The sequence below is a fragment of the Sciurus carolinensis genome, chromosome 18, assembly GCF_902686445.1.
Source record: "Sciurus carolinensis chromosome 18, mSciCar1.2, whole genome shotgun sequence".
NCBI classification, from domain to species: domain Eukaryota; kingdom Metazoa; phylum Chordata; class Mammalia; order Rodentia; family Sciuridae; genus Sciurus; species Sciurus carolinensis.
In genome coordinates this window covers 5,519,565-5,546,010 of record NC_062230.1, presented here as the reverse complement: position 1 = coordinate 5,546,010, position 26,446 = coordinate 5,519,565, and the positions used below count along the sequence as shown (strand labels likewise).

The window sequence follows — 26,446 nt, the reverse complement described above, 5'->3', positions numbered from 1 at the left end:
AATGTAATACAGTTTAACCATCTCAGTAGGCAATTTGGCAGGTTTTTAAAAAATAACTTTATCCTATTTATTTATTTATGTATTTTTACGTGGTGCTGAGGATCAAACCAAGTGCCTCACATATGCTAGGAAAGCACTCTACCACTGAGCTACAACCCAGTCCCCATTTCCTTTTAAGTTAAACCTATGAGTATTATCATGACCCAGTTATTTCATGCCTAGGTATGTATCCCAGAGTTAAAGAAATCTATATCCATATAGAGACTTGTACACAAATATTCTAACCACCAAATTATCTATCAATGGGTGATGGATAAACAAACTGTAGCCTATACACACAATGGAATACTGCTCAGCAATTAAAAGACATGACTTTGATACCACAGTAACAGGGATGCACATTAAAATAATCTTGCTGAATGAAAGAAGCTAGATTAAAGGGGGGGGGGGAGGATATAAAATGATTCCTTTATATAAAACTCCAGAAAATGGAAACTGTGACAGAAAACAGATCAGTGACAGGGACCAGGAAGGAGGAAGAACAGATTACAAAAGAGCATGAGTACACTTTTGGGTATGAGGACTGTGTTCCCTATCCTGATCACAGTAAGTTTCACAGGTGAAAAATGAATAAAATGTATCAAAATCTGTCAAACTGTACATTCTATTTATTTGAAATGGGGTTTCACTATGGTACCCAGTAGTTTCCAAACTCCCAGGCTTGAGTACTCCTCCTGTCTTATATTCTAAGTAGTTGGAACTAAAGCATACACCACTACATCCAGCTTGTAAATTTTAAATATGTGCAGGTTACTATACGTCAATTGTAACTCAATAAGTACTTTTTTTTTTTTTTTTCCTGGTGGCACTAGGGATTGAGCCCTGGGATTCATGCACCCTAGGCAAGTGTTCTGCCCTCCTGAGCTATATCCCCAGCTCCCTTTATCTTTCTTTGTTTTCTGTGAAACAGTATGCCACTAGGTTCCCCAGCCTGGCCTCCAACTTGAGATCCTCCTGCCTCAGCCTTCTCAGTCACTGGGATTACAGACAGGTACCATCATGCCTGGCTTCATATACCTATATTTCAAATCAACTGTAATCTTGTGCTCAAATCCAGTAAGTAACCTAACATTCAGACACAGTGCCTCTAGCAAAGGTTTCACAGATAGAAATAATCAAAACCCACCTGTTTCAACCACGTGCTGTGGCATATGCCTGAAATCCCCATGGCTGGGGAGGCTGAGGCAGGAGCATCATAAGTTCCCGCCAATATTTTATTCACCTGATATGTAGAATATTATCTCACTATAATTTTCATTTGATTTCCTTTATTACAAATGAGTTTAAACATCTCATATTTATAAGCAAATATTCCCCTAATATTTCTTCTCTTGCCTCAAACATTTCTTTTTCCATCTTGCATATATGTGAAGAATGTTTTCCTTTTGCCACTTCAAATTCATCTGCATTCTTCTCTACACTGCTCTGTGCTTACATGGGCTGACCTTTCTGGTTCACACCAAAAGGTTCCCCTGCTCTCCAGATTTTGGTGAGTTCAGCCCCTGGTAAGTGTCAGGAGAAAATCAGATGATAGAAGAAAAGTGAGCTTCAGTATTAATTATTTACTCCCCTTAATGCCTCCCTAGCAGGTTGTCTAAACCTCATTACCAAAGTACTCTTGAACAACTAAACTACACTTCAAACTCCTGTTAGCTCCTCCCTCTCCCTTGTTTCCTTGGGGTTTAGAAATGCAGTCTCCCCACTGTTGATAGTTATGAGGTACTTAACCTTTCTTTGTCCCTGATCAGACTTGTCTTTTGTCAACAGTCCCTTTATTAAACCCAATTCAGTTATGTCATGATATCTGTTTCCTGCCAGGACACTTACTAATAAAAAGTATGTGATTAAAAACCACTGGCAATCTCAAACATTACAAATGAAAAGTAGCGGCTACAAGATACAGGAAATCCAAGAAAATTCGTGAAACAAAAAAAGGAGGAAGACTTTGGAACCAGAGAGACGAGTCAGAATTTTGACCTTACACTTACTGGCCACTGCAGCACATACAATTGCTGAGCTGGCTTTTCATGCCAGTCCCCATCTCTCTCCTAACTCTTCAAGAAAAAAGGCAAATACTCATTTTCTCAGCTTCAGATACAAATGACTATATAAGCCAAGACCTAGCAACTAACACGTAAAGATAAAGAGGGCACTTTATCATTTACGCTTCTGGAAAATTTTCTTATCCTACTTAGACAAGCATTACTTTGGGAGCTGTGGGTGTAGCTCAGGGTACTTCCCTAGCAAGTTCAAGGCCCTGGGTTAAACCCCCAGAAATTAAAACAAAAAAAAAACATTTCCTCACTCTGAATACAGTCACAATTTCACAACCAAGAGGCAACAAAGGACCAAAACTCAACACACTGAAAAGGCAAAAGAGAAAGACACAGAGAATCTAGACACTAGACAGAATTATCCAGCCTCTATACCAAATTTGGAGCTGTCTACTTCTAATCATGTGACAGAATCAAATGTCTTTACTGTTTAAGACACTACTACTCAGTGTGGCCCTCAGTGTAATGACACCATCACCACCCTACAGCCTATTAGAATAGGTAAAATTTTAGGACCCACTCTAAACCTCCTGAAGTCTCAAGGACTTCAGGTATGGACCTAAGAATGTATTTTTAGAACCTCTCTAAAGTAATTTTATTTAGGCTGTTTGAGAAGTAGTAACCACTATATTTTATTACGTATGGCTTACAGTTCTCGTCTCTGATACTTATCAACCTAAATAAGCTACTTAAATTTTTTAAATTTTTCTTTTAACCTTTTTAAAAACTTTCAATTCTTAGCTGGGTGTGGTAACACACCCCCATAATCCCAGCGGCTCAGGAGGCTGTGACAGGAAGATTATGAGTTCAAAGCCAGCCTCAGCAATTTAGCGAAATCCTAAGCAACCTCTGTGAGACCCTGCCTCTAAATAAGATATAAAAATGGGCTGGGTGGGGATGAAGTTGTAGCTCAGTGGTAGCACACTTGCCTAGCATGTGTGAGGTACTGGGTTTGATATTCAAGACTATATAAAAATAAATAACAAAGGTACTGTGTCCATCTACAACTAAAACAATTTAAAAAAAAAAAGGCTGGGGATGTGGCTCAGTGGTTAAGTGTCCCTTCGTTCAATCCCCAATACCAAAAAACAAAAACAAAAACAAAAACAAAAACAAAAACAAAAAAAACCCTAAATTCTTTAAAAAAAATTTTTAAAGCAAGGATATAGCTCAGTGGGAGAGTACTTGCCCAGCATGCATGAGGTCCTGTGTTCAATCCCCAGTACCGAGAAGAAGAAAAGAATTATGGAAGGATTGCTTTATGGTTAGGTATTGCTTCTATGATAGTTTTCCTATAGCTATTTGGGCTGGAAAATTAAAAAAAACAAATTTAAGTAGAAAAAAGTCTATTCTGTCATGGTTACAGTGACAACTTAAACCCAAGGGCACTCTACTTATGAGTTACACTACAGTCCTTTTGTTTTTCATTTTGACACAGGTTCTCGCTAATTTGCTAAGGCTGGCCTCCAACTTATGATCCTCCTGCCTCAGCCTTCCAAGTCACTGGGATTACAGGTGTGTGCCACCATTTCCACCTACTGAGGCTTTCTAAAGTCTTTTAAACAAAGTATGAAAAACATCACCAAAGAAAAGAAAAAAAAAAAATGCAAGATAACAGAATTATCAAAAAGAAAGAAAAAAACAGTGAGAAAGAGTAAGCAAGGATACAGTGGTATACAGGTAGTAATAATCACAAAATTAAATATTCCCACATAGTCAATATGGTTCTAAAATTGGTCCTCACAATACCTAGTATCATATGAACCAGACAGCAAACACAATACAATTTTAGACATGTAGAAATAGGCTCTGTAGTCTATTACAGAAACTCTAACTCTGAACTAGTGCATCAAATCACAGGAGAGACAGGCACTTACCTCAAAGTCACACTCTTCACCCACAGCGTATTTGGTCATGATTTCTAGCCACGCGGTGTCTACTAACTTCTCCAGGGAGGCGGTATTGTGGTGCACCATTTCCAGAACAAGTTTCTCATACCACGTTGGGAATTCTTCCTTCAAACTAAGTAAATTATGCTTAGTTAATAGAAAATGAAGAAAACCTATCCAGGTATTTAATTTAATTCAGACCAATTCCAATTTTTTTTTAAGACTTAGCTTTTGAGAGCAGTATTAGAAGCACAGCAAAGCAAACATTTCTTTAGCAAATACATGTATGGCACTGGAGAATACAAAGATTAAAAATCATGTAGTGTACGGGGGAAAAATTGAAGGACTTTTAAAGTAATTTTGTCAAATTGATCTATATAGATTGATTTTCTTATTTATAAATGAAAACAATAGCTGGGCGCAGTGGCACACACCTATAGTCCCAGCATGGCTTGGGAGGCTGAGGCAGGAGGGTTTCAAATTCAAAGCCAGCCTCAGCAACTTAGAAAGGCCCTAAGCAACTCAGTGAGACCCTGTTTCTAAATAAAATACAAAAACGGGCTGGGGATGTGGCTAAGTGCCCCTGAGTTCAATCCTCAGTATCAAGGAAAAAAGAAAAATGAAAATAATAAGTACATCACAGGTAAGTTTAAACATTTTCCCATTAATTGGATTTTTGACTGTGAGTTTCTTTTTAGTTGTAAATTTATTCTTATCCTTTACCCAGTTTTTAGTTAGGAAGACATAACTAGATTATAGTTGTGCTATTTCTCAGATGTATCCATTCATTCCCCCCTACCCAGTACTGGGGATTAAACCTAGAAGATTTCTACAACTTAGCCACATCCCCAGTTCATTTTATTTTCTTTTGGGACAGAGTCTGTGTTGCCACAACTAGCCTCAAACTTGTAATCCTTCTGCCTCAGCCTCCAGCATCACAGAAATTATAGGCATGTACCACCAGGCCTGGTTCATTCATTTACTTCTCACAATACATTGTGAGGTGTATAGAATTTTCACTTTATGGATAATGAAATTATATCAGAAACAGTTAACATGTTGGAACCATGACTTAAATCCCAAAGCCTTTGCAAAGTAATACAATGAGGTATCATTTTTCAGTTATTAAACTGGCAAAAAATAATTTCAACAATATGGCCAATATGGCGACTAAACAGTGCTAAGAGGCACTCATACACTGCTGATGGTCTAGTTTTTTGACCTTTTTGGAAAGCAACTGGGCAAGATTCATCAAAACTGCCACATACTTTAAGATACTCACTGCTGGATTCTTTCAGCAGAAAATGGGAAGCAACCTTAACGGACAGTTATTAGATATGCAACTTTGACCAGATAATTTAATATTTATTTCAAGGTTTTTTGGGGGGAAGGGATGGGGGATGAAGAAAAAAGCATTAGGGCAAATGCCAGTATTAGGTTTGTTTTGTTCTTTTGGGGGTTTTTTTGGTAGTAGTGCTGGGATGGAATTCAATGCATGCTAGGCAAGTGATCTACCACAGAGCTACAATGTCAGACCAGTATTAGGTTTTGTGTTACCATGATACAATGTGATATAGAAGAAATACTCTGCATCATTCTATGCAATTCATAACTACCGACTGCTGTACTTAAAAATCTTTACCATACTCTTGCAATGAATTAATCCAGGATATCTGCTATACTCCAGTCATGAGCAGTATGTTCCAGTTTCCCTGACTTTGTTAAGGTGGTTGGCTACCTTTGTTCCTTTCCCAATGTCCTCTCTTCCCAGTTTAATCAACCTTCCAAGATGTTTTCAGGCTTCCTTAATTCCTTAAGACTTTTCCTGGCCCCTGTAAATTCACTCTCTTTCCATTAAGCCTCCCAGGCACTCAGGTTTCGAGTTTCACTGTCTGCGTTTAGTTATTTCTGGAGAGTGAGGATGGACAATGATGTTCAGATTCCTTTACTCCATGTCACATACATTTTTATAACCAGTGTGTGTTACTTCCTTTTGGGGGGGGGGGCAGTGACAGGGCTTGAACCTGTACCACTGAGCTACACCCCAGTCTATGCGTTACTTTTGTAATTAGGATTTTTACTTTGAATACAAATTTTAAAACCTCCCAATCTTTTTCAGTAATTCTTCTGATCAGCCCATATTTTATTAGCAATCAAATCACCTATACATTTCCAAAGTACATTCTATAGAACTTCCCTCTGACCCAACAGATACCAAGGTCAAATAAGTTTGAAACCCATTACCAAGTGAAAAGTTTCTCTATTGCTGGTCTTCTAAATGTCTTTCTTTTTCTTTCTTTTTTTTTTTTAATATTTTTAGTTGTAGATGGACAATACCTTTATTTTATTTATTCATTTTTATGCAGTGCTGGGGACCAAACCCAGTGCCTCATACATGTGAGCAAAGCACTCTACCACTAAGCCACAAACCCAGCCCCTAAATGTCTTTAATATGCTAATGTGTATGTCCTTCTGAAAAAGTTCATAGTGGCTTTTTTTTTTTTTTTTTTTTTTTGGGTGCTAGGGATCGAACCCAGGGCCTTCTGCTTACAAGGCAAGCACTCTACCGACTGAGCTATCTCCCTGGCCCCCATAGTGGCTTTTTAAATTTAAAACCAAAGCACTCTTTTTAGGAAGAATTAATCTCATCCTTTTAATTCCTGATAATGCCATGCATCCCTGAGTAAATACTATGCTAGCTACACAGTTCCCACCTGCTTCCACAGATCGCCTTCCTTTGCTCCTCTAATCCGTCCTAAACACTGCTTCTAGACAATCTTTCCAAAGCCCAACTACAATCATATGCCTCCCCTATTTCAACACTGCTGTCCTCCATTGTTCACTGAACTAAATACAAAAAAATGCCTATCTTAAAACATTTTGGCACAAAGTATCCAACACTTCAACAACTCAGGAGGCTGAAGCAGGAGGATCACAAGTTCAAGGCTGGTACTGGCAACTTAAAAGATAACCTGTCTCAAAACTAAACAAAACAAAAAAACAAAGGCTGGGATATACCTCAGTGGGGGAATGCCCCTGGGTTCAATCCCCAGTACCTCAAAAAAGTAAGTTAAGTAAATAAATACAAGCATCAAATGTTATCTTCTTCACAGGCCTGGACATGAGGCTTAGTGGCAGAGCACTTACCTAGTAGTATGTGCAAGGCCCTGGGTTCAATTCCCAGCACCACCAAAAGGAAAAAAAAAGTTGTTTTCTTCATGAAGGCATGTGAAGTTTTCCTAACATCTCCAGGTTAGTGTCTCTGGTCTCTAAATTCCATCTGACCTTTACCTCTTTGTATGTAGGGAAGTAGTTTATTTTTCATTTTGAAACTGAATCCTCTTATTTGTTTCTACCAGCTTTTCACTAAACAGATTCACTGAGTTTTTCAGGTACATAATCATATTTCCTGTACCATAACCTCCTCCTTTATTACTCTTTTTTTATCTTCTTGGGGCTAACGGTGGTATCCTTTATTTACAGAGATGTATTTACAGATGTATTCACACACTTCTTATCCCAAAAAGAATGTAGTGTTCTGTTTGCAAAAAGTGAGTAGTACCTGCTTATTTAATGCAGAGGATTGTGCTAGGCACTGTAACCAATTCAAGAATAAGTCAAATATGCATCCTACCCTCAAGAAGTTTACAGGCTAGCTGGGTGCGGTGGCACATGCATATAAACCCAGTGACTCAGGACAATGGGGCAGGAGGATCATAAGTTCAAAGCCAGCCTCAGCACCTTAGTGAAACCCTGTCTGAAATTTTTTTAAAAAGGGCTGGGGTTGGGGCTGGGAGATAGCTCAGTCGGTAGAGTGTTTGCCTTGTAAGCACAAGGCCCTGGGTTCGATCTCCAGCACCCAAAAAAAAAAAAAAAAAAAAGGGCTGGGGTTGTGGCTCAGTGGTAGAATGTTTGCCTGGCTTGAGTGAAACACTGGATTGGATCCTCAGCACCACATAAAAATAAATACCTAATATAAAGGTAATGCATACATCTATAATAAAAAAAAAAACTTTAATATAAAAGGGCTGGAGATGTAGCTCAATCTTCAGTACCAAAAAAAGAAAAAGAAGAAAAAAGTTTACAGGCTAAAGCTGGTACTGTAGATCAGTGGTAGAGCACTCCCCTAGCATGCACAAGGCCCTGGGTTCAATCCCCAGTACCGGGGGGGAAAATTACAAGGTTTTATAGAGGTACAATGGGCCAAGTCCAACTTGCTGCCAGATTTTTTTGTTTTTGTTTTTGCTGGTGCTGGGGATTGAACCCCAGGGGTGCTTAACCACTGAGCCACATCCCCAGCCCTTTTTATATTTTGAGACAGGGTCTCCCTAAGTTGCGTAGGGCCTTACTAAATTGCTGAGGCTAGCTGATCCTCCTGCCTCAGCTGCCCTAGACACTGGGATTACAGGTATGAGCCACCAGGCAAGCCAGTGCTAGTTTTTGTAAATAGTTTTATTACAACACAGTTACTCATTCCTTCATATAGTATCTACAGCTGTTCTCACAGTACAATGTCAGAGTTTAGTTGAGACAAGAGACCATATGGCCCACAAAGTTTAAGCTTGAAAATATTTACAAACTGGCCCTTTATAAAAGATGTTAGGGGCTGGGGATATAGCTGGGTTGGTAGAGTGCTTGCCTCACAAGCACAAGACCCTGGGTTCAAATCCCCAGTACAGGAAAAAAAAAAAAAAAAAAAAAAAAAAAAATGTTGGTCAACCCTGGTCTAGCACATTAAACAAGGTGTGCATTACTCACACTCACGCACACACACACATGCACACACACACACACAAAATATAAATAACACTAATCCCAGAGAGATATGTGTCAACAAGCAAAGAAGAGGTGCCAGATTAATAGTCTTGACCAATCAGTCAGTGATGGAGCCATTACCAAAACCCATAGCAAAACAGAAGACTAGGGACTGGTTGTGACTCAGTGGTAGATCGCGTGCCTAGTATGTGTGAGGCACTGGGTTCCACCTTCAGCACCACGTATAAATAAATAAAGGTCCACTGACAACTAAAAAAATATTTTTTTTAAAAAGCGAGTCAACTATTATTAAATTACTAAATTCTATGCTTTTCCTGTTTATCTGCTACAAGTCAATGAGAAATCCAGAAAAAAAGCACCTATTTCCAATTCCCAAGAGTCCTGTTTTATTATCCCTCCTTTCTATTATCTCTTTGCAAGCACCTATTGCCCAATTCTACGTGTTTTCTTTGAGAGACCACCCAGACAATTAGACACTTTGAGCAGACAGGAATTTTTAAGATACATAATTCAACCTCTCTACTTAAACTGTCCTCAAACTGTGCTATTTGTTTTTGACAGCTGCTGTAAATATCATCTGAAATTTCAAATGACCACAAAACAAAGAAAACTTTATGCCTTTTTGCTGCCTCCATTAACACTTTCAGATCATGTAAGTGCCCTTGCCACATTTCCAGAGTATTTACAAAGTAAAAGTATAGAGCAAGAACACTCAAAAGTCTGCTAAAACATAAATAAACATGTACTGTCCCCACTTTGCTTCTAGCAAAATACTACTAAGGTAAAGGCACCTGGACACCAATAGAGTACAAATATAATGTATTCCAATTAATGCTTCATATATTTGAAAACAAATACTGTATTAGGGTTAATATTCCATCCTTTTTAAAACAATGTGAAGATGGGATCAAAGGCAAGGTTTCTACTACTACTTACAGTTCAGCAACTTCCTGTTCTTCTTCCCAGGCCTCCTTGTGTGTTAGCTGACTGCTTCCGGTACTCTTACACGTCCAAATGCGTTCACTGTACCTTTCCAAGCGGGCTTCATACTCTCTGTTGGCAGCAGCTCAGGAAAACAACATTCAAGTAACAGAGACATCCAATGCAAACTCAAACATAATTATCTATAGAAAAAACCTACAGTATCGTTTCTATAATTTATAGCAAGAAAAGACACCAAGGTTTTCAAGTGGCAAGTCCAAAGCAAGATCAGAACTAAAGTATAATTAATGATTTCTCACATATAACAAATAAAATATCAACATTTTAGTATAAATGTCATTTCCTCAATTCTCCAAAATTTCATTTCACTTTACAAGGCTCACAGAGTACTAAAAATGTCTAAGAAAAAATATCATAAGAAAAAGTAATAGCTGCGAGTGGTGATGTACACCTGTGATTCCAGCAATTCAGGAGGGTGAGGCAGGAGACAGGAGGATCACAAGTTCAAAGTCAGCCTAGACAAAAATAAAAAGTAAAATAAAATAAAAAAGACTGGGGATGTGTCTCAGTGGTAAAGTGCTCCAGCACTCACTCCCAGTTTAAAGAAAAACAAAACAAAACAAAAAAAACAAAAAACAAAAACAAAACAGAACTCAGATGAGCAGCAAGTTTAAGAATCAGTCAAAAAGCCAAGCGTGGTTGTGGATGCCTATAATCCCAGCAACTCAGGAGGCTGAGGCAGGAGGATCACTAGTTTGAGGTCAGCTTGGGCAACTTAGCAAGACCCTGTCTTGAAATGACAAAAATAAATAAAAAGGTTTGGGGATCTAGCACACTGGTAAAATGCCCCTGGGTTCAATTCCCAGTACCAAAAAAAAAAAAAAAAAAAAAAAAAAAAATTAGAATTAGTTTACAGTAAGACAAGATGACCATATTCTCACAGGCAGTTTGTATAGTACTAGTGCACATGAACATAGCATTCCAGTTTACCTTGGAAACACCTATTGCTTCCTAGTGTTTAAAAAAATAAATCCCAGGGCCGGCATGTAGCTCAGTGGTCCGGCACTTGCCTCACATGCATGAGGGCTTGTGTTCAAGTCCCAGCACTACAAAAATTAAAGTCCTAAAAATACTTTTGATATAATATCCAGTTCTTATATTGTCTCCAATAATACTACATTCACCAGATTATTTAGTAATTGTTCAGTTTCCTCATGAGGGAAATGGGGGAAGATACTGGCCTGAATGCCATATATGCCGCAACTTTCCATACCATCCTGACTGGAATGCACCATCAACCAGCCACATTCAAATTCAAATGGCAAGTAATGAATTTACTTATGCACAGCAACAGATGCCATACAAGAAATCAACTGACACTACAAGTAGAGCTAGCTGCCGAGTCAGCTGCCAATTCCTATACTTTCCAAATGACACATTTTTATAGTGGCTGAAATAAAAGTACTTAAACGGCTCCTTCTATTGACTTCCAACTAACAAGTATTCATTTTTAATGTATAAAGACTTTTAGTTTTCAGGGTTGTGATCAATAAAAGGCAAACGATAGGGACAAACTCACAGGTAATCCAAAATAGTAGCCACTTTGCTTACTATAAATCTTTCTCTGAATCTGCCAAAATCTAAGCAATAAATCCATGTTCCTCACCAGGGATGGTGCTAATATTGTCAAAGTGATTAAACCAATTACAGTACCAGTAAAAAAACAAGTCAAACTTTCATAAAAATGCTATGGAAATCCAATCACTGAGAATTCATAAAAACTAGGATAGGCATGGTGATACATTCCTAAATCCCAGCTACCTGGGAAGCTGAGGCAGGAGGATCCTAAACAACTCAGAGAGACCCTCTCTCTCAAATAAAAAAAAAAAGGGGGTGGGGAGGGGTGCAGTGGCGCACACCTGTAATCCGAGCAGCTCAGGAGACAGTCAGGAGGATGGCAAGTTCAAAGCCAGTCTCAGCAAATTAGTGAGACCCTAAGCAACTTTGTGAGATTGTCTCAAAATTTTAAAAAAATTGGGGCTGGGAAGATAGCTCAGTCGGTAGAGTGCTTGCCTTGTAAGCATAAGACCCTGGGTTCGTTCCCCAGCACCCAAAAAAAAATTTTTTTTTTTAATTAAATTAAAAGGACTGGGGGATATGGCTCAGCTGTTAGTGTCCCTGGGTTCAATCTCCAGTACAAAATATTGTAATAAAAAAAAAGTTAAAAGAAAGTAAAAAGGACTGGGAATGCAGTTTAGTGGTAAAATGCTCCTGGCTTCAATTCCCTATATTAAATAAGTAAATAAATAACTTATCAGAGAGAATGTGAGACTTTATTAACAAACATGTCCTGAAGAGAAAATTAAGTTCTCGTTAATGGGTTTTTTTAAAAAGCAGGAATAATATACCCAGTTCATTCTCCTTAAATGTAGACCCACCTAACTATAGCATACAGGACTGGTATCACCAAGATGCCTCAGTGATTTCTCCAGTCCATCATTTTCTAAACTAGACTCATGTTTACTACTTTCCCTTCTTCCCAAATTGGCTCCTTACCAGAGCCATTAAGTGAGTCCCAATCTCACTTAATGGCGCTAGTGTCCAACTCAGAAATCAGGGAATCACCCCTCATCTCTTGGGTCCCTAACTTCAACCACTAAAATAGTTCTCAAGTCAGTCCTTTCTATCCAATAACCAATCCATTATCTAAATCCAGTCTCTGACCCTGATTTCTCACCTAGCCTTAACATTTTAAAAACATTTAAATTGGCCTCTCTTGTAATAATAGTCTCTGGTCCTTTGTGCTTCTTACTCTATGCCTCATTTTACTCAATCTTTGTTTTTTAAACTCATGTCTCCTGTTTATACTTAAAGGTGTTTGTCCTCAGGCCCCCTAAAATACAAATATGAGTAAAGCAATTTTCTGGTCCCCACTTTATTGCAAATCATGCTACGATTTTGTTGAGTTTTATTTTCTGTGATTCATAAAATCATTTTAAAAGAAAAATGGAGAATATTTTACAAATATGTTTAAGTACTAAATATTTATTGATTATGGTTTTTCCAACAATGAAAGTACCATCTACCCTCACACATGCCTTTCCAAAGGCCCCTTCCCTAAAAAAAAAAAAAAAAAAAAAAAAAAAAAAAAAAAATCTACGCTATCTATATAGCATTCACCTGCTGGGTCACTACATCCATTCCTGTAACTTCAATTATTACCTACATGCTAATAACTTCTAATACCAACACAGTCTCCTCCGACTGAATTCCAGACCCATAAATCCAACATCGGGGCTACCTCCTTGGATATGCACAGTGACTCAATAAGAATATCCAAACTGAACACTCCACTACCACATTCCACTCATAAACAAAGCAAAAATAAAAACTTGTTCTTCCAGGATTCTCTATTTTAAGGAATGGCACTACCATCCAAATGAAAACACCATCCTTGACTAATCCCCAATTAATCACAATTCTGCCAAATCTGTTTCAATTATCTCTGAAACCCCTTCTCTTGAACTTCTCCACCTCAAGGGTTGGCAACTTTTCTTAGACCACCATTATCTACTCCCAGATTATTTCGATAGCAGTGACACTAGCCTAGTGCTAGGCAGCTAGTCTCCAAGCTGGAGAGCCATTCTTGACACTGCAGCCATAGTGATTTCCCTAACTTAAATGCCCACTTCTTTTTTATTCAGAAATTTCAGCAGCATTCACTAAAATGAAGGCCAAGATTAAACTCAGGCTATCTCACAGGAGCCTGCAAGACATAGCCCTGTTCATATGTCTCACTACTGAGCAACCTCATGCCCATTCCCACTTCTCCACTCCAGGCATATGAAAGTTCTTTCAATTTCTTAAAATCAAGAACCTTTGGGGCTGGGGATATAGCTCAGTTGGTAGAGTGCTTGCTTTGCATGCACAAGGCCCTGGGTTCAATTCCTGGCATCACCCAAAAAAAAAAAAAAAGAACCTTAAGGGGCTGAGGATGTGACTCAGCAGTAGAGCACTTAGGATGAGTCCCTAGGTTCAACACCCAGTATCGCCGAAACAAAACAAAAACACTTTAAACTTGGGAAGCTGAGGGAGGGAGATCATCTGGGTTAACAAGTGTGAGACCAACCTGGGCAACATAATGAGATCCCATCTCAAAAAAAGTGAAGATAATTCCAGTGACTTGGGAGACTGAAGCAGGTGAACTGCAAGTTCAAAGCCAACCTCAGCAACTCAGCAAGGCCCTAACCAACTCAGTGAGAACCTGTCTCTAAATAAAATACAAAACAAACAAAAAAGGCTGGGGATGTGACTCAGTGGTTAAGTGCCCCTGGGTTCAATTCCTGGTGTACACACACACACAAAGTCAAGAACCCTCAAATTCATACTACACATTCATAAACTCAACACATCTTCTCTGCAACAAATATATAGTTCTCTATTCTTCAACTAACTAAATTCTAATTGTCCGTTGGATTTCAAAAATAACTTTTCCACAGGAAACATCACCAGAACCTTCAAATATAATACTGTATATTACTGATTCCAACTACTCACCTCCTTCCCACACAAGATTTTACATCTCCAACCACTGCCTTGTGGCTTGCAATGCCTCTTGAAGAGGAATGTCCCCACCCCACTGATGTGACTTGCTTGACCAACAGATATGAACAGATGTGAGATATGTCACCTACAGAAAAAAGCTTAAAAGATCATTGTTTTCCTCCAGATTGCTCTTTGCTGCTAGAAAGGCACTTCACACACAGGGACTGCTTCAATCTGGGCCTCAGAATACAAAAAAGGTGTTGTGCCAGGTGCAGTGACGCACACCTATAATCCCAGTTACTCAGGAGGTTAAAGCAGGAGGATGGTAAAATGAAGGCCACCCTGAGCAACTTGGCAAGACCCTATCTCAAAATAAAAAACAAAAAGGGCTAGGGATGAACCTCAGAGATAGCACATCCCTGGGTTCAGTCCCCAGTACAGAAAAAAAAGGCAAGAAAAAAAGCCCATTAGAAGGATACTGAGTCAGCTGCCTCTAAATCCTATTTCAGATTTTAGGTTACCAAAATAAGTCACTCATTCTCAAATAACCACTAAGAGCAAATGCCAATTGAGGTTTTTATGTTCCAGCAACTGCTGCACATGTAATTGCAGACAAAATGTCAAAGCAATTCTCCAAAGGTTGTGTAAGCTATAAATGATAAGATATTTTCAAATTGTAGACCATCTCATTATGCATCTACTTTTTTATGACTTCAGGAGCTACCGCCTTACCACAGTATGTTGCTGCTTTGTTTTCTTTAGCCTGGTAAAGATTGTTTCTTTCAATAAGCCATGGCGCTTGCCTGTAATCCCAGCAACTTGGAGGCTGAGATAGGAGGATCACAAGTTCCAAGCCAGCCTCAGCAACTTAGCAAGACCCTAAGCAACTCAGTGAGCCCTGTCTCAAAATAAAAAGAATTGGGGGATGTAGCTTAGTTTAAAGAATTCCTGGGTTCAAACCTCAGTATCAAAAAAAATTTGTTATATCAAGTACCTGACAGCCTGAATGGAAGTGGCCCAGAAAAGTATGGAAGTTAAGAAAGCACTAACCATAACCCTAAGAGTTCTGAGAAGATGACAAACAGATCCAACTCCAGATTTACTTTTTACTCTATTTTCTCTTTGGATCATACTAGCAGAAATTAAAACACTAATCTGGCATAATTTGTTACCTGAAATAAATTACAAAAAAATCAGCCTAAGAGCTCAGTGTTCTATCCAGTAAAATCCTGTCTTGCAGTTACAACTTCATCTACAGCTACCCAACTCCTAAAACATGCTCTAACTCAGCTTGGTGGCGCGCACCTGTAATCCCAGGGACTCAGGAGGCTGACGCAGGAGGATCCCAAGTTTGCGGTCAGCCGGGCAAAATAAAAAACAGAAAGGGTTGTGGGTGTAGCTCAGTGGTAAAGCTTCCTTAGGTACAATCCCCAATACCACAGAAAAATAAATAAAATGCTCTAGTCACTTTTGTGTAGAGTCAGATTAACTGAATAATGCCACAAAGGTCATAAATTAATTTTCTAAACTTTAGTAATCATGACAGTTGAAGCAACAGAGCAAATATTAATCTACGGCAAGTCGTTTGTAGCTTCAGTTCATGCTTAAAACCTAGCTTCAGTACAGTCAGTGGATCATCATTCTGTCAAATAATCACATCAAGAACCAACTCTTGGGCTGGGGATATAGCGCAGTTGGTAGAGTGCTTGCCTTGCAAGCAAGATGCCCTGGGTTCAATCCCCAGCACCACATTAAAAAAAAAAAAAAAAAAAAAAAGAACCAACTCTGAAAAAGTTCATATTCTTCAACTAAGATCTAGTGTCTTGCCTATGGAACTACCCTGGGAAGTAATAAACCATAAATTCAAAGCTACAATATAACCAACATAATCAATATATAACACTAGTCATTAAATACATACATTATTTACAACTTTTTTAAGTTTAGTGAAGATGTACACTGAACCTTCAAGAACATAGTAACTCACAGCTTTAAGTCAGTAAAATATCATATAAATTTTCCAGAGTACATATGCAAAAAAATCATATAAATTTTCCAGAGTACATATGCAATTAAAAGGTGGGTATTAAGAGAAAATTAAAGTATTGAATCCTATTAAAAATATAATCATAAATATAAACTGAGAGTAACAGTTCAAATGCAGCTGTTACCCAACCATGTATTTGTTCTCCTCTCTGAAACCACTAATAGCCTAATAAAGAAATATGCCAACCTGCCAACCGTACAGTACAACTGTTTAAAAACCATCCTCAAAGTGTTTCCACTTGTAGACATTCCCAAGAGAGCAACTTATCCCCCAAAATCTAATGTTTTTAAAGAACTCCTTTGTTAAAGAGTTCTAAATACCTGTATGTATGGGAAATAAAAAATGAAGAATGCTTACTAAATACAAACCTACTAAAATATTTCACATGACAGTTTATATCAACAAGAAAAGGTCTTTTCATATTTACATACATATACACATACACATACATATATATGTGTGCACATTTCAATAATTTCATTGAATGAAATGAAAAGCCTGTGTTGCCACTCCTAATGTACCCATCCATGACCATTTTCACCTAATTCAGTACCTGTTAGACTTAGAATTTAACTTTTCCCTATAGCATGGTTCTTTCTCTCTTTCTCTCTCTCTCTCTCTGGTGGAACTGGGGATTGAAAAAAGGGCTGAGGATATAGCTCAATGGTAGCGTAAATAGCTGAGGCTGTGAGTTCAATTTTGAGCACAGGAAGGGGGGGGGAAGGAGTGGCATTTCTCCTTCTCTTGATAGAAGGGACCAGGCAGGAAGAGCACTGGATTGTAATCCTGATTTATCGTTTACAGAGTGTGTGACCTTTAACAAGTCATCCTCAACTCTCTGGGCCTACTTGGCAAACCAGGCAGGACTCCATCATCTCCAAAATTCATTTCTGCTTCACGATGTTATAGGTATATTTCATCAAAAGAATTCTTATTGCACAGACTCATTTTCCAACTCTGTGTGTGTAAACACCCAACATAGACAAACTACACCCACAAAGAATGAGATTATCCTACCAAGTACCAAATTAAAAAAAGATCAAGGTGAAATTAAAGAGCTCACCTCCAATACTTCCTCCAATACTGACACACACAAAAAAGGAATCTAGTCTTTCCAAAGAGAAGGTCTGATGGCCCACGCCTGTAATCCCAGTGGCTCAAGAGGCTGAGGCAGGAGGACTGCAAGTTCTAGGCCAGGCTCAGCAATTTAGGGAGGCCCACATCAATTCAGCGAGACTCTGTCTCAAAATTAAATATTAAAAAAGGGCTGAAGATGTGGTTCAGTGGTTAAGCACCTCTCTGGGTTCAATCCCTGTTACCAAAAAAAAAAAAAAAAAGGACCAAGGGCTGACAAAACTAGGGATACATGAAAGCTTGATTCAGAAATCTTTTTTTTTTAAGATGTAAACTTTAAAAATGATTCATCTAGCATCCATTTAAAAAAGTAAATAAAAGCCATACAAGGGCTGGGGATGTAAGCCCAGTGGTGCAGCGCTTGCCTAGAACGCGTGTGTCCTGGGTTCCATCCTGAGCATCGCAAAAATTTTAAAAAGTAACATAAGAAGTCTGAAAGACCATGCTTGCGCAAGAAATCTTAAGAAAAAATGATGCGAAGAGCTTCGGCTTCCTATCTAAAACACCACCAGCCTCCTGTTCCTAGCATACAACGTAACACCTTTAAGTAGGTCTCAACGTCTTTAATCTTATTTAAAAAGCAAACACCAATCTCCTCCTAAATCTTCAAAATTTCCAGCCTCGGTCTGCCGCGGGGAGGAGGAGGCCAAGGCTCCAGGGAGGCAGCTCTCCTGCTCCTCCCGCTGAGTCTGGAAATCCAAGCCCGGTCCTGCGCCTGCGGTGCTGTCAGCCGACCCCTGCCTGAAGTCCACTCCAAACCCCGACCCCCGCAGCGCCGGGGACCCCACCCCGGCTAGCGCAGGCCGGATCCCCAGGCTGCGCCGGTGCAATTTCAACAACTTGAGTTGACGGTTTCATTTGAATTAAAAAAAAAAAAAAAAAAAGAAGAAGAAGAAAGAAAGAAAGAAAAAGAAAAGCGCCAAGTAAGCGCCGCTTCCCCGGCGCCGGGGCCTAGAGGCGCGCTCGCCGCCGCCGGGCCCGGGGACAAAGTGAGCGGTCGGGCGGGCTCGGAGGCACCGGCCCCCGCCGGGCGGCCCGCTGCAGCCCCGGTCCCGGAGCGCGGGCCCGCGGCGGCCGGGCGCGCTGACAGCTGCCCCCGCGCGGCGCCGAGCCCCCCGCCCGCCCGCGGCGCCCGCTGGCAAAGGATACTCCCGGGTGCGGAAGGCCTCCTGCGTGTGCGCGATGGTGAAGAGCGGCTCCTCCCCGGGCAGCGGCTTCGCCAGCGGGAAGGGCTTGCGGCCCAGCAGCGGCGCCATCGCGGCGGCGGCGGCCCCCCGGCCCGCGGCGCAGCACTAGGCCCCGCGGCCCCGAGCGAGCGCTGGCTCCCGGCGGTGGGGGAGGGGAGGGGTGAGAGGGCGGCGCGAACTCCCGCTCCTTCACTGCCGGCGCGGCCGCGCCAGCGCCATGGGGCGCCACGCAAGGGCGCAGAGCTCCCACGCGCAGCGCTGCGCGTCCCGGCGGCCCGCCCCGGCCAGCCTCCGCCACGGAACCCCACGGCCGGCAGTCACGACTCCTCCTCAGCGGCACCGGAGGAAATTATTGAAAAATGGCGGGAGATTCCCCTCCTCCCCCCGCCGGGCCAGCGCACACACTAACTTGCTCCCCTGTGGCGCCGGTAGCGAATGCTCCAATAGGCGGACAGCTGGTCAGCGCTCACTGACTATTGGCTCGGAGTAGCTGCCGCTCCACGCCTGGGCCCCGCCCCCCTGCCCCTGCCGCGTAGTTGGGTTGCAGCGCACTAGAGGGCAGTCTGAAGAGGTGAAAGGTCACGTTATGTAAACGCTGGTCACAGGGTTGCGAGCCACCAGCGGCGGAGTTAAAAGTGGGGGACTGCGGGAACCGAAAGGCTGCGAACTAAAGGAGGTCAGGACAGTGAAGCTCCTTCATACACACACACATTGCGCCATCTGTCACTGACGGCGACATCGACATCCGGGCACCACTGTCCGTGTGGTGCGCCGGAGGGGGAGGGGGAGCGCGCGGCCAGGGGCTTTGTCTTTCCACTTGTGCTCCGCCCCTTTCTTAAAGGCGCCGCGCTGGGCCACGCCCGGGGATGCTTGGGTGGGGTTGGGCTTCGAGGTGTTGGCGGGAATCGCTCGGAGACCTTCACCAAGCAGGGGTTCTGCTCCAGCACAGTTGAGGCCCAGCCTTGCTCACCCCAAAGTTAACTTACTGTGAACGGGAGTGTGGTTGAGATCTGGATGTTAATATTCTGCTTGTTTATAGGCTAGGCTTGTTGGAAAGGGTAAGGGAGAAGGTTCTTTGGAAAGGTAAGTTAAAGGACATATCAAAATACATCCACTCATCAAATGTGCGCACCAGCATCTACAATGTTCCTGGCCCTGTGCTGGATGCTGTCGCGGGGAGAAAAAACAAGATGCAGAGACTGCCCTAAAAATACAACAGACACAGATAATCAAGAGTTCTATGTGATAAGTGCCTTCCTTACAAAGTGCGCAATAAGAAAACAGTCCCGGTTGCCTGGAGGGTGAGGACATCGGAGTTGCTTATGCAGGCAGACAGCACCCACACAGTCCGACTCTGTTTGGATAGAACAGTCAGAAACACTGATTAAATCCTCTCCTTATTAAATTGTCTTCCTTAGTTCAAAGATGTTTACTGGCCCCAGGGCTTACTTCTCAGCCTATTTGTTCAACAGGGCTAGACTTCGAGGTGTCCCCGAATGTGGCCTGCCATCAGATCCTTGTCTCCTTTTCTTCTCACTGCAAGAAAATCTGGGGGTGAGATAGGGGATAGCTCAATTGGTAGAGCACTTGCCTAACATGCTTGAAGCCCTCTATTTGATCCCCAGAATTACAAGAAGAAAGTAAAATCTTCCCATTAAGTTCTTGGTCAGAGGCCACCTGATCACCTCTGAAGCCTCTTATGATCACGTAGTGAGAGGGGAGCCCATTTTGCTTCAGTAGCCATTTCTTTTAAGGTGGGTGGGAGAAGTCTTCTCAGAGGATATGGCATCTAATTATGAAAAGAGGGAAAAGTTCTCTAGGCAGAGAAATGAGTGACAAACATTCTAGGCCCAGTGAACAGCGGGCTGAAGACTAGGAAAACTTCAGTATGTCAGATGGGCGAGGCATGGTGGTGCAGGCCTGTAATCCCAACAACTGGGGAGGCTGAGGCAGGAGGATCACAAGTTCAAGGCCAGTCTCAGCAACTCGAGGCCCTAAGAGACCCTGTCTCAAAACAAAAAGGGCTGGGGGTCAGTGGGTAAGCACCCCGGGTTCAATCCTGTTAGAAATACTGAAGTGCTACAGAAACCAAATGTGCTGGAAAGTGGGTGGGCAGAAGGTGTGCTATGGAAACCTGGCTGGCAAGCACACCTGGGTAGGCACACCAGCCGCTTTCAGCCCTAACGTAGCGCTGCCCTTTGCCCTGTTGGAGGAGCTCGGGGTACAATATACCTGATTAGCTAATTTTAAAATTGGGGTGGGCAAAGTGAAGGACTATAATTAAAATTACTACAGTTTGATCCAATTAAGGCTGTATTCTGAAAATGGACCACTGGACTTTGACCTCTCCCTTACCAAAGAAAGAAAAATATGAGATGTGGAGAGTGGCAGAGGAAGTGGTCATCCTGGCACCGTGCTGGTTGGACTGGAGTGACCACTTAGAATGGAATCGCAGTTGGGTGGCAGTGATACTGAGGGTTTCAGTGGAACAAGATTAGTGGAGACAATGACAGGATAGAACTAAAGCAGGAACAGATACCCAACCACAGACTTCATGCAGAGTAAGGACTCTATAAATGTTAGAAAGCAAATTATTGAAAATCTTTGTTTCAACACTGTATCTAGGCTGGGGGTGTAACTCAGTGGCAGAGTACGTGTCTAGTAGCAAAAGCAAACAGCAAAACAAAACACAATCCATGGCACACAAGAAGGGGACATCTAGACGTCAAAGTCTGCTTAGCACTTGGAAGTCCCGTGGACTGAAATCCAGCTCCAGTGTTGGTGAGGTAGGGATCTAAACACGTGAAAGCCAGGGGTGAGCTCCAGGCACACTGGGAAGCTGTCCGGAACACCTCTGAAAATTCTAGGAAAATGGAAGTAGAGGGTGTGGCTTTGTGAGCAGAACCCATCAGCTGCAGCCCTAGGAACCACCAGTGAGTATCTAAAGGAGGGGACACGCCTATGATCACAGTGATTCTGGAGGCTGAGGCAGGAGGATGGCTAGTTCTAGGCCAGCCTCAGCAACCAAGCAAGACCATGTCTCTAAATGAAAAATACAAGGGGGTGGGATTATAGCCCAAGTGGGTTACAAGCCTGTGGGTTCAGTCCCCAGTAACAAACAAAACAACAAAGAACTATCAATTTCTTGTTCTAAAACTTTCATTGACTCCAGGTGCCAGCAAAACCATCTGGGTTTTAAGACTCCTGACTCCCTGTAAACCCCAAGAGGATCACGTCCTCCCAATTCCCAGAATTCACTGGGCTCCTTCCTACCCACTGCCTGCAGCCCACAGCCCACTTCCCTGAACTCTCAAGGGGTTTTTCATTTAATTTTTTTTACTTTTTATTTTTAAATTTTTTGGGTACTTGGGGATTGAACCCAGAGGCACATCCCCAGCCCTTTTTATATTTTATTTAGAGAAAGGGTGTCGCCAAGTTTCTTAGGGTCTTGCTAAGTTACTGAACCCAGCTTTGAATGGTCTTGAACTTTTGTTTGTTTGTTTGTTTTTGAACTTTTGATCCTCCTGCCTCAGCTCCTGAGTTGCTGAGATTGCACCAGGCCCTGCAAGGGGTTTTTTAAATCATGATTTTTAAATAATGCTTCCATGTGTTTTCTCCCCCAACATTTGACTGAACTAATTAGTAATAAAGGGCAGAGATTAAAATTGGCAGTTTCCAGCTGGGCACAGTGGCACACACCTGTAATCCCAGTGGCTCGGGAGGCTGAGGCAAGAGGATCGGGGATTCAAAACCAGCCTCAGCAAAAGTGAAGTGCTAAGCAACCCAGTGGATCCGTCTCTAAATAAAGTACAAAATGGGACCGAGGATGTGGCTCAGTGGTGAGTGCCCCTGGGTTCAATCCTGGCTACCCAAGAGAAAAAAAAAAATCAGTGATTTCCAGGTGTCTGCTCCAGACCTCCTCCCTCTGGTCTTAGGTCAGTGGTGGCTGATGGCTGCAAGGATGGCTCTCTAGAGACCACAGTGTGTTTCCCCACTTGGCAGTTCCATGCCATGGTGTGGGCACGGGACTTGTGCTCTAGGATACTGTCCTGTCTCGAACCCTTGCTCAGGCGGTTCCAGCTTGGCCTGGTCCTTTCTTGCCTGTCCTGTTGGTTCCTCAGACTCAGAACATCTGGACCCACAGTTTTATCTCCCTGGCCTCCATCTTCTGCTCTATCTGGGTGGGTTTTATTTCTACTGATTGCCCACCTTCCTGTCAAGTCTGAAGTCTCAGCCTCCACCTCTCCTCTGTTCTGCAGCCACGGGTCAACCAGGAACTGTCAGAGTTACCTGCTTAAAATCTTAAACTCTTTCCCCTTCCATCCCAACTGGGTCCCTCCTATTTTCAAAGGCCTTTGTTATACTGCAATAACTGCTCTAATTTTTTTTTTTTAATGGTATTGGGGATTGAAGTCAGTGGTGCTCCACCACTGACTACATCCCTATCCCTTTTTAAATTTGCATTTTGCAATAGGTTCTTGCTAAGTTGCCCAGGCTGGCCTTGAATTTTTGATCCTCCTGCCTCAGCCTCTCAAATGGCTGGGATTATAGGCATGGGCCACCATGCCAGTTTTGCTTTAATATGTTCTAAATTGTGTTAAAATGATGTATTAGTTGTGGTAAATATACATAGTTCCAAAAAGACACATAAATGTAGTTCAAGAAAATATTAAATACTTCTACATAAAGCAGTCCGGAAGCAATCTCCCCTGCCTACTTCCTGCTCCACCAGGCTTCCATTTTTAACTCATTAAGCTATTTCCTCTGATATGTACCTCTGCATTTCTTCCTTTTTTTGTTTTTGGTACTGGGGATTGAATTGAACCCAGGGGCACTTTACTACTCAGCTACATCCCCAGCCCTTTTTATTTTTTGAGACAGTCTCACAAAGTTGCTGAGGTTGGCCTCGAACTTGTGATCCTCCTGCCTCAGCCTCCCAAACTGCTGGGATTACAAGTGTGGACATCATGCCTCCACGTTTCTAAATAACAAATATTTTGCTATTTTTCAGCTTCTGGGTTTTACATTTTATATATTTGTTTTGCAGTGCTGGGGAAGAGAACCCAGAGCCAAGCATGCACTCTACCAGTGGGCTATACATACCCAGCCCAGTTTCCATTTTCAAATATTGTTGAATTTTTTTCCACGGACAATGAGGACTTAGTCCTCTGTGAAACAAAAAGTGGGAGGCTATTGTTCCACACCGAGCTTCTTCACTAGACCCCAACAGACCAGCCCAAGCCAGAATGGAGTCACCCCATTTCCAAACTTGAAAAAGCAGCTAAGTTGCAAATTTGACCAGTTTTTCCTGGAAACAGATATTTCAGTCTACCTGAGTCAAAGTAAAAAGGAAGTCCCTTCTGCTTTAACCCTCACAAAGAAGTAACCTGATGTTAATCAATCAGCTTTTTTTTCCCCTGTTATTGTTTTCTCATACCTACCTTATAAATCAGTGTTCTGCTTTTGCCCAAAGGAGGTTCTTTCTTTCTTTTTTCCCTGTTGGTACTGGGGATCTAATCCAGGGTCCTTTGCCACTGAGCTACATCCCCAGCCCTTTTTATTTTGAGACAGGGTCTTGCTAAATAGCTGAGGCTGGCCTCAAACTTGTGATTCTCCTGTCTCAGCCTCTCACATCACTGAGATCACAGGCATGTGCCACCATGCCCAGAGTTGCTCTTGTCCAATGAGAGCTTTCATTCTGTTTTGTGGGAGGGAGGTCTTCCTGCTTCATGAATAAATGTTATTTTGTCTTTTGGCATCTCTTATATTCTCCCCCAAACACCACACATGTATACAAATATATCCCCCAAATTATATTATGATCAGTTAGCAAATGGGCAGTGTATAAACATATGATTACATGTGACTCACAGATGATTCACATGGTGGACTGATCACACTTTCTTTATTTGGTTTCCTGTATTGCTTGCATCTTTTTTCAGTTTATTTTTTTCTTTATTATCACTGCTCTATTCCAGGCTGATGGAACTATAACTCTCCTCTCAGTAAGTACAGACACACCAAGCGATGATCTTTCTGGTTGCTCCCCCATCTCCACTTCTTCCTCTCCACAGTATCCCACCACTCCTGTTTGCAACTTCCGGTGGTGGCTCAGGCCAATGGAGTAAAACCAAGCCCTGCCCTGAGCTGCACAGAGCTCCACAATCTGTCCTCAGTCTACTTCCTGTTACTTCCTTCATTCGCAAAGTCTAGGTTTATTTAGGTTGCTAAATGTTCCCTGCTGAAAGGATCCAGAGCTCCCTGGGAGAATGAACCGGGCTGGCAGAGTCCAGAGTGTGTCTCTGAACATCTTGTACCCCAAAGTAAGGAACTGCTCAAACAAGGGGAAATGTCTAAAGAGCGCAGGTGTCAGCACAGAGGGATTCTAACTGGCCAAAGCTAGAGCCACAGAGACTCTAAAACAGGATGACTGGGTGCAGTGGTTCACCCAAACACTCAGGAGGCCATGGGGGAGGACCACAGGGTCAAGGCCAGCTTGGGCAACTTAGTGAGACCCTGTCTCAAAATAAAAGTAAAAAGGACTGGGGACGTAGCTCAGTGGTAGAGCACCCTGGGCATAACCCACAGTACCAGACACAAACACTGGAGGTTGATTTATAAAGAACAGACATTTATAAAGAACAGTTGTGGAGGGAAGGAGGCTGGGAAGGCCAAGGTGGAGGTGCTGGCAGCTTTGATTATTTTCCTTGGCTAAGGGCTGCTCTCTGCTTCTAAGGTGGCGCCTTTGTGCTGCACTGACCAGGAGGGAAGGCTGTGGCCTCAGATGGCACAGGCAGAATGGTTGGAAGCCTCCTTAGAAGGGGCCTCAGTGGCCTGATCACCTCCAAAAGGCTCTGTCCAGCCGGAACACGTGTGTTCGCCCTCTCCAGGCTCCGGCTGTCTTGTGCAAAGCCCACCCGCTGTCCATCTACAGTGTGAGGCAGGCTCGTGTGGTCGCCGTGTGCACCGAGGATGAGGCCTGCTGCTGCCCCAGGGAACTGGCTCGGTGTCCATGAAGATCTATGCTCAGCCCTTGACTTTGCCTTCTTTCTTCTCATCCTCCTTACCAACTCCAAGACGATGGCGGAGGCCACCAGCCTGAATTTCAACAACGTGGTGGTGAGCGTGGAAGTCAGTGAAGAGAAGGGTTTCCAGGCTCCTTCATCCTCCTGCGTGTTCCTAGTGGGCTCCATCTGCTGGACACTACGTCTGATCTGCTCCCACACAGGGTCCATTGCCTTACCCAGGTGACTGGCCTGCCGGGCGGGATTCCTGTCTTCCTGTTCCCAGCTCCAGCATCCGGTCACAAAGTCTCCACGAATGCCAACTGCTGACTCCCCTTGCTATTTTTCTCTCCTACTTATCCATTTCCGACATTTGATTTCCCTAACACTCTTTCAGTCATAGAAACTCTATAGGTTCCTTCTCACATCTGCCTGATCATTTTTTTATGGTCTCATTCATTATACTTTCAATTTTCAATACTTTCATTTGTTTAGACACATTAAGACAATCTTGGGCTGAGTTACAGCTCAGCGGTCGTGTGCCTGTCAAGCATGTGCAAAGCCCTAGGTTCAGCCCCACCAACACACACACAAAACCTTACTTCAGGTACCACACACGTTTCAGGATCTGTGATGCCCCTTTGTTAGTGTAAACAATTTAAAAGAACTCACTCACTCTTGTTCTCACCCTACCACTAAGTCCTAGCCCCAGCCTCTCCCTTGCGCTTTTTTGCAGGGGGTACTGGAGAATCAACTCAGGGGGCACTTGACCTCTGAACCATGTCCCCAGCCCTATTTTGTATTTTAT

General features: G+C 42.4%; 1 protein-coding gene across 1 annotated transcript in view; it reads right to left on the bottom strand.

The window, feature by feature from the left end:
* Baz1b (bromodomain adjacent to zinc finger domain 1B) overlaps positions 1 to 19,030 on the bottom strand; it is a 72,545-nt gene extending 53,515 nt beyond the window's left edge. Inside the window, 3 exon segments of the mRNA XM_047533465.1 lie at positions 3,992 to 4,136; positions 9,716 to 9,832; positions 18,597 to 19,030. Of these exon segments, the coding sequence (XP_047389421.1) occupies positions 3,992 to 4,136; positions 9,716 to 9,832; positions 18,597 to 18,703 (369 nt within the window). The 5' untranslated portion in view covers positions 18,704 to 19,030.
* Between the last annotated feature and the right edge of the window lie 7,416 nt (positions 19,031 to 26,446).